This window comes from Paralichthys olivaceus, chromosome 1 (assembly GCF_024713975.1).
Source record: "Paralichthys olivaceus isolate ysfri-2021 chromosome 1, ASM2471397v2, whole genome shotgun sequence".
Taxonomy (NCBI): Eukaryota; Metazoa; Chordata; class Actinopteri; order Pleuronectiformes; family Paralichthyidae; genus Paralichthys; species Paralichthys olivaceus.
Window position 1 is genome coordinate 12050784 of NC_091093.1, and position 8948 is coordinate 12059731.

Below are 8948 nucleotides of genomic sequence, written 5' to 3' on the forward strand. Positions count from 1 at the left end.
GAGAAAGGGAGGTAAGAATCATTAGGAGCCACAGAATTGGGCAAATACTTGAAAGTGGCATCTTTTAAAGCTTAACACTTCCCAACCCTCAACTTTTATAAATGAATTCTGGAGAAAGAGCAGAAATTGTCATTTCATTTCCTCTTACAGCATTACTTCAGCTGTCTGATGAAGGACAAGGCTACACAGTAATAACTGCCTTGTATGTCATGGCTGAAGACAAACAAACTACATTAGTAGACAGAGAGATCAAGAATAGTACGTTCTGGTTTCAGCACCTTTCAGAAATTGATTTATTTTAGATTATGACCTGACGTATACTCTGTTCAAGAGCAACAAGAATAATGGCCCTTCTGGACCTGACTGTGCTCAGAAAAAGGAAAGGAGGCCCATGAGTTACAATAAGTTAACATATGAAGACATAACAGTTAAAGTTTTGGGAAGAGATTTGCCCACATTGAAGTTATCTCCACTATATAAGGATTTTATTTAATCTTATTTATTTATATTTTATTGATGATCAATTATGGAGGGAAATGTCTAGTCCTCTGTCAAACCCAGGGTCAGTCTGAAGGGCAAAAAACTGAGAGCATGACATCTGCAATTTGTTAACACAGATTTATCGCGATCTCCATCCTTTTCTTAAACTAAATAGAGTCAAAAAAACATTTCGATTTTGATTTCCTGAGCCTCTGCTGCCTCGTGTAGCCAGATGATCCAAAAAAAAAGCAGATTATCCAGATTGTTCCATAATGTATTCAAATCAATGCATGCATGAATCTGCTGAAACAGCGTATCCGCAGATATACATCAATATATCTCCTTATAATGGAAATGCATCTAATCTGTCTGACAGTCCTGCAGATTTTGTTATGCGCATTTCACGCACCTCATGCATCTTGATGGGGTCTCCACTCAGGTAACGTGTCTGACGAAAGCAACATGGTAACAGAAACATGATCATGTCCACAGCAACATCCTCATATTTACTGAATGGAGTCAGGACGGATGACACCTGCTTCATGTGTGATGGTTTGCATGTGCAGATCATTTCCCCCGATCACCACCTCATTAAGCGTCAGCCTCACGTCCTCCACTAACAACCACAGAGGTGATGTGACAGACAGACAGGCTGGTGCACACTGACCTGGATCGTGCAGGTGTACTCCGAGTCGTCCAGCAGCCTCACGGTGCAGTTGTATTCCCTGTCCAGACTCCGGATGCTGCTGCTCATCAGTCGGCTCAGCATCTTCTCTGTCGGGACGAGGGCGCACGGTACAAGTTGATCTCCCGTCACGTCAACGGCAACCACGTCCCCGGTATTCGTCTGTGGTGCAACACCTGGTCAGCGGCGGCGGTGGGGCATCCTTTCATCGGCGCGTGTGTGTGTGATGAGTGGCAGAGACACCACACGGTTGTTCAGTCAGTGGAGCAGTGACATGCTGCTGCCGCCGCCTCCTCTCTCCCTCTCTGGTCCGGTTGCTGTCACACCTCACTGCGCCCTCTCCCCCTGTCTCCTCACCGCTGCCGCGCCGCTCTGGGCGCTGCGGGGCGGGCAGGCTCGGTGAATGGCAGCCCCCTCAGCCAACGGAGCAGCAGTGACAGAGACGATGACTTCACACGGTTCAAGAGGGGAGCAGAAATTCCGATAGGCAGGTATCGACCGCGCGTCGTGATCACGCAGGCTCATGGATGGGAATGATAACAAGAGTGCGGCCACTGTAGTTGCATGAGTCAAACAACCAGCAGGCTGCTGCAGGAGTTTAATCATCAAACTGACTGACAACATCAGAAACGTGCTGAAATACAAATGAGGTCTCACATTTACAGGGATAGTTCACCCAAAAATGAAAATTTTCTCATCATCTACTCACCATATGCAGATGGAGGGGTGGGTGAAATGTTGGAGTCCACAAAACCCCTTTGCAGTCTCATGGGTAAACAGCGTTGCAGACAAATCCAATATGACTGAAGAAAATGGTGACCAATTCTTTAAACGTAAAAAACATCAGAACAAAACCTCCATAATGCTCCTGTGGTGTCATCCAAGTGTCCGCAAGCCCAGACATTCAAATTCGACTCGCAACAAGGTCATTCACACTATTTTTGGGTGAACTGTCCTAACAAGCATTTAATGTCATATAGATTACTATAACACGTGGTCGTGTCACATTGCTGTACCCACAACTCACAAAGGCTTTTCATTAATTGGTTTAGTTATTACTCATGTTTCCATTGCCATTCCTTTTAAATGATGTTTAAAACAGACATGTGTCATTTGTGTAGAACAATGACAGAGCTATGGCAGCTTTTGAAGTGCCAACATTTATATTTTTGCTCGAGAAGAAGATGATTTTACTCTGGAGTCTCTAAAGTCATGAAGGACTTCTCTTGTCCTGTGTAACAGTCCCACCAAATATGTAGCCATGCAAAGCAAACACTACACTCTTTCCATGTGATGGTATCACTGTCACTTTGATAATAATGATGAAATATCAATTACATTTTTCCACGTGTAATAAAGTAGATTCTACAGGAACCATGTAGACTAAGTGTTGAAAAGAAGTTTGCCACTAGGAATCATTGTGTTAAAAATGTCCTATAGCCTCGTCCTTATTGTCTGTCATACAGCTGATTCTCTCCATTGGTACACTAAACAGCCTGCATGAATATAGTTAAGAGACTGATCATTGGAGGTGTAACAGTCAGTCTCTAGGAAGCCATAGTGTGCAGCGTCTTTGACTATGTCTCTATCTAGTGGTTCGTAATGGTATTGGAAATGAAGTGATTTAAAAGCTTCCTCATAGTGCCACCATCCAATTAGCTGTCATTGCCTATTCCTCCTCTTTCAGATATTGTTTACTTTTTTTCAGTAAGTTCACTTGTTTGCTAAGCATTTTGCTTACTTGCTTATATATATTTTAATTTTACTTTTAAACATATTCGAAATAAAAACCAGACCTTTCCTGTCTCCTGGTCAACTTAGCAGGCTCTGAGCCTGAATTTGTTTAATGAATGAACTTCCTCTCATGCAGTCACTTGCACTTTATTTGTACCTTGTATCTGGTTGATAATAAAAAACTAAGTTGCTATAGAAGAAGCAGATTTTCTCCTCCATTCATATGTAATGCATTGTTGGCGCTTTAGTGACCCCTAATGGATGAGGTCACGTACAACCACATGCTTCCAGCAGCTCTCTGGTTGGCTGATTCTTCTGCTGACGTAGCAGCACTTCCCGTTTTGTAACAGAGTCCCCACCTTGTGTTACCAAACACGAGCTGGTGGACGAACACGCGCAGAGCTGTAGCTGTGGAAGGAAGCTGCATTCAAGGTAAAGCTTTTCTCTGTCATCGTGCATTATTGTTGGTTTAACTCGTGCATGTCACTCACTGACAGTGTCACATGTTGGCGTCATTGTTTTGAGTGTGTGTCGGTTAATCTGTGCAGTGTTCATGCAACTGAATCATCTGGTGGGTCTAACACGAAAAGAGACAAGTGATGTCGTGCTGGACGATATTCTATCAAGAGAACATTTTTCATATCAGTTGATATCGATAATAATCACGATCACATTATTGTTTCTTTTCAGTTTAAAGAAACTGATTTTTGCTCCAGTTATTTTTGCTCCAGAGTGAAGAGTTTAAATGATTATTTATTAGCAGAGAATGATAAAAAAAGTTTTTACAAATCTAAGGTAGGTCTAGTGTTTTGAGCAAGCTCCTCTTCCTGTATCTCTTAATAAAATGACATAACATGCCTTGCACTGTTCTGTTCACAGGCTGAGCAACATGGCTGATACATGTATTCACTGGTTCCGCAAAGGACTGAGGCTGCACGACAACCCAGCGCTCCTGGCTGCACTGAGGGACTGTAAGCAGCTATACCCTGTGTTCCTCCTGGACCCTCACCTCTATAACGACACACGCATGGGCATCAACTGCTGGAGGTTCCTCCTCGGAGCCCTGAAAGACCTGGACTGCAGCCTGAGGAAGCTCAACTCCAGGTACAAACACCGGGGGGAACCTTCAGAAATATTGAACATGAATTAAATCAAAAACTGCTAATGTAATTGTAATTATGATATTTTATTATTTTCATAACATGCCATGTTCGACTCCTCCAGGCTGTTTATCGTGCAAGGCAGACCAGAGGACGTTCTCCCCAAGCTGTTCAACAAGTGGAAAGTAACAAAGCTGACCTATGAGTATGACACTGAGCCCTACAGTCTAGTCCGGGACAAAACAGTGACTGCATTGGCCAAAGAACACGGAGTAGAAGTCATCTACAAAATCTCTCATACCCTTTATGATATAGAGAGGTACTCACTCAATCTTTTTGGGTGGGGGGGTTAAACCGTGATATAACATTCAGATGGTGAATATGTATTTTTATCTCTTCTGCAGGATAATCGAGGAAAACAATGGGAAAGCTCCTCTTACTTATAACCGAATGCAGGCAATAGTGAAAACTCTTGGTCCTCCGAAGAAACCTGTCCCTGCACCAACCCTGGAAGACATGGCAGGTGGGCCACGACCAGAAACACTTGATGATGTCAATCAATCACTGTCTCTGTTGAAATAAGTCAAATGAATTTGTTCAGATAGAGTTCATCAAAATGTAACTAAGTCTAGATTATCAGCACCGTTTTATTGAAATGTAAATATTTCCTGTGGCACAGAGGTGAAGACCCCTTGCCCAGACAGCCATGAGCAGCAGTATGAGATCCCTGCACTGGAGGAGCTCTGCCCAGATGCTGCAGCTCTGGGAGAGGAGCTGTTTCCAGGAGGAGAACAGGAGGCTCTGAGGAGACTGGATGAACACATGAAACAAACGGTATTTCACTTCCTCCTCTTACTCTGCATGACTTCACATCGTTTTAGTAGTCTTCTATGAAAAGTAAGAATCTTAAGCCACTGTGTCTGTCTGGTCATTTGGGTCCAGACTTTTGCCACAAGGGGTGGCAGCTGGGTAGAGCATGCAGGAGACAGGACATCACATGTTATTGTTTTTATCAACACTGGCGTCGGCCCTGATCACTAACAGCTCTCAGATCTTGTCTTTCTAAGTGGACATCTTTGTCTGTGTGTTTCTTGTGTTAGCCCCCCCTTCCTCACATTCTCTTAGTTTTTTTTAATTCTTCCATTGTGTGTCAGACATCATCAACATCATTTGCACACAGTGAATGTTGCTGACATTTTCCTTCTATTTCCTCATATGGGCACACTCAGACATTTTACATACCCATATCAGCAACACAAATATTTTCATTGAGCTCTGTTGTCACAAACTAAATAACTGTCTGATTATGTTTCTTCTGAATCCATATTTCAGGCATGGGTGTGTAAATTTGAGAAGCCCCAGACGTCTCCAAACTCTCTGAGCCCCAGCACCACTGTTCTCAGTCCGTACGTCACCTTCGGCTGCTTGTCTGCTCGCACCTTCTGGTGGAGGCTGACAGATGTCTATCGGGGGGTGAGTGTCACCATCACTGAAAAGAGTGGTTGATGATGCCGCACAGTCCACGGTCTATAGGGGTATCCTAACTTAAATTAATACATTAATTCGTTTCATGTGTCGTCTTTGCAGAAGAAGCACTCAGATCCTCCAGTGTCCCTGCATGGCCAGTTACTGTGGAGAGAGTTCTTCTACACAGCCAGTGTTGGTATCCCAAACTTCAACAAGATGGTGGGCAACCCTGTCTGTACTCAAATTGACTGGGACACTAACTCTGAATATCTGGCTGCATGGAGAGAGGTATTTGACATTTGAGTCTATTAATGAAAACAAAAAGAGAAAATTGCACAGGAAAAAAGTTAATTGTCATCCTTTCTTTAATCAAATTTCCTGTACTATAAATAGTTCCTCTCGTTGTGTATTTTCCTTAAGGCCCGGACTGGGTTCCCCTTCATTGATGCCATCATGACTCAGCTGAGACAGGAGGGCTGGATCCACCACCTGGCCAGACATGCTGTCGCTTGTTTCCTGACCAGGGGAGATCTGTGGATCAGCTGGGAAGAAGGGCAGAAGGTGTATACATGATCCTGCCTTTATTGCTACACTAGGTTCACTTTTATTGGTGACAAAAAAAGCCCCTGCAGACCTGATAGCTTTGTTCCCACTCGGTCAGAAAATGTCACGTGCTACAGTTGGGTGATGTGGTTGAAATGAACACTGAATGTTATTATATCCAAACTATCACCTAACAACAACATGCAGCATATTTAGAGTTGAAACAATTTTAACTATTAAGGATAAAAACAAATAGAATACAAATGTAAAATCACATTAATCTGGATTAAAGGCTGCTTCACACAAGTGCCTCAGTGAACTTGTACATTTCTGCAGCCCAAAACAACAGCTCTCTATCATAACTGAAGGGGTTTTGGGGCTTCCTCTTTATTTCCTCTCTGTGTTTCCAGGTTTTTGAAGAGCTCCTGTTGGATGGTGACTGGGCTCTGAATGCTGGGAACTGGCAGTGGCTCTCAGCCAGTACCTTCTTCCATCAGTACTTCAGGGTCTACTCGCCCGTCGCCTTCGGCAAGAAGACGGACAAAAATGGAGACTACATAAAGTAAGATCAAGTGTATCAAGCTGACGTAGGATTGGATGATATTGCCAAAAATGATATCAAGACAAAAATGTTCATACCAGTTGATGTCGATAATCATCAAGATAAATGTCACATTATTATTTATTTTAAGATTAAAGACTTTTTTTTTTTTCTCTGTAGGAAGTACCTTCCTCTTCTAAAGAAGTTCCCAGCTCAGTATATCTATGAGCCTTGGAAAGCTCCTCGCAGTGTCCAGCAGGCAGCAGGATGCATTGTGGGTAAAGACTACCCACATCCTATTGTACAACATGAGGTGATCAGCAAGAAGAACATCCAGAGGATGAAGTCAGCTTATGCAAAGAGATCCTCAGACAACACTGATACACCCACTAAAAAGCAAGGTATACCACAGGACCGATGCTGTTATTTGACATTTATCTCATTTGATGTTTGTTAAGTTTACAGAAAAAAACCCTACTTCAATATGTCTTTTGTTATGTTTTCCTCGTAGGTGTAAAGCGCAAGGGTCCATCTGTTGTGGACATGATGAAGAAGAAAGAAAGAAGAAAATCAAGCTCTAGTTAAGTCAAAGTAAATCACTGTTAATGACTGTTACAAATAACTGAATACACAGGTTGTGTGCTCTTCTTGTGCTAAAGCTTGAACTGGGTAAAGTGGTCAGTCAGAAATTGTTCTTGTTGATGCATGCAGCCCGTCTACTCTCTTACTTTTCATTGCGCCCTACATTGTTTCCTATGATATATTTTAATACGGTTCTTAGTTTTAACTTTTTATATTGTATTGATTTCAGTGTTGAGGAGAATTGTTGTGTAAGATTGTGTCAGGTTAGCATTATACTGGAAGACTTAAATGAGATATTGGTGCTCTCTTCTAAGGCTGCAGTTTATATCGAGCAGATCAGTCTGGTTTACTGTTATGTTGTTAAATGCATGTGAAATGCCAATTTGCCTTACTATGATACCTTAGACGTGACGACTCAGGTGTTTGTATTGATTCCATTTATGAGCAATATGAAACATGAGCCAGATATTTTACATGTGAGGGGATGTTTTCATTAAGAAGTTGCTAAAATATTGGCGATTTCTGAGACAATAGCTAATTTCCATTTACCTCTGTTTTTTTAATAAAACATAAAAACAAAACTGTTTGTATCTCACAGCAAAAATGTCTAGAAAGGTTCTGAGATTCAGAGCATTCCCTTTTAACACTAGAGGTCACTGTTACCCTACTTGCGGGATAATCTGTCTCAAGGCTATTCAGTTCATACTATATATGTATAGAAGTGAAGACGACTAAGTTAATAAAGAATCCATGATCATACTCATTGAATTATAAGTGCTTTTACTTTGCCAGACATGTTCAGTTCTTTACTATTTTAGTGATGTAAAAACTTTGAAAAGCAGACATTCCTGTGTATCAGCAAAGAAACAATTTGGATAGTAATAGTTTTTTGAAGTGCAATGAAATCAAACATGACTTGAAATTTAAAGTATTTAGTGTTTCAATTCTAATGTACCATGTTTAAATTTTATTTAAAAAACCTTCAGGTTTCATTAATTCCAACCACTATGTCAAACAGCCACCCTTTGTAAGAATATATATATTTTAGCTCATTTCTAAAACTCAAATGTGTCCCATTCATCACAGTAGCCAGCAGATCCTGTTTCATATTCTCTCCATGCAAGGTTAACTCAGAGCCATGAGTCAATATAGAACAGCATGCTGTATGTTTATAGATCCACATGGGGTCGACCGAAGGCAGCGGCACTACATAAAGGCAAGATGTGTACGAGAGAGCGCGGGGCACACAGCTGTCCTCGGAGGTCAAGTCTTCTCCTGTTTCTGCTTCCTTGGAGCTGACACTGGTGTGAATATCCAGAAGATGATGTAACGGCCTCAGCAGCGGGCCAGACGTCTGTACAAAGCCAGGCTCAGTTTCCACAGAGACCTCTCAAACATCAAAACAATCTGCTGTCCGTCTGCGTGGACGTATGGGAGGGTTTCTGAGGGGGCTACACTTGGCACTGGGCCACTATGCTGTTAAACTCTCATGACACAACCACAGAACATACAGTAATTGATCCCCTACAAGCCTGACAGAACTGAAATCACACAACTGTACAGATTTGTGAGAAATTTAAAAATCATTCCGCAATATAATCCGCAGCTTTGTTCCTAAAAACATTTTAAATCTGCCTCAGCTGCTGAGAGATTCCTTGATTTGTGATCAGAACGACAACCATAACTGTCTTGACCTCTATTCGTCCACTGCAGTGCCCCTCTCCCCCGTCAGCGTGTGTCAACACCTCACGACTCAAACCATCTTGGATCTGGGTGCTGTAATAGCCCAGTTGGATACGGACGCCGTGTTCCCATG

At 42.2% G+C, this 8948-nt stretch overlaps 2 protein-coding genes across 2 annotated transcripts in view; one reads left to right on the plus strand and one right to left on the minus strand.

The window, feature by feature from the left end:
• Positions 1-3037, minus strand: part of LOC109645863 (FERM domain-containing protein 5-like) — a 65103-nt gene extending 62066 nt beyond the window's left edge. Inside the window, exon 1 of the mRNA XM_069520793.1 lies at positions 1148-3037. Within this exon, the coding sequence (XP_069376894.1) occupies positions 1148-1249 (102 nt within the window). The 5' untranslated portion in view covers positions 1250-3037. The remainder of the gene's footprint in view (positions 1-1147) is intronic.
• A 155-nt stretch (positions 3038-3192) lies between these two features.
• On the plus strand, positions 3193-7891 carry cry5 (cryptochrome circadian regulator 5). Its single transcript, XM_020080305.2, has 11 exons — positions 3193-3331; positions 3779-4003; positions 4124-4318; positions 4404-4522; positions 4679-4833; positions 5332-5472; positions 5587-5754; positions 5887-6027; positions 6420-6571; positions 6731-6951; positions 7062-7891. The coding sequence occupies exons 2-11, from the start codon at positions 3789-3791 to the stop codon at positions 7133-7135; spliced, it is 1581 nt and encodes a 526-aa protein (XP_019935864.2). The 5' UTR covers positions 3193-3331; positions 3779-3788; the 3' UTR covers positions 7136-7891.
• The last annotated feature ends 1057 nt before the right edge of the window (positions 7892-8948 follow it).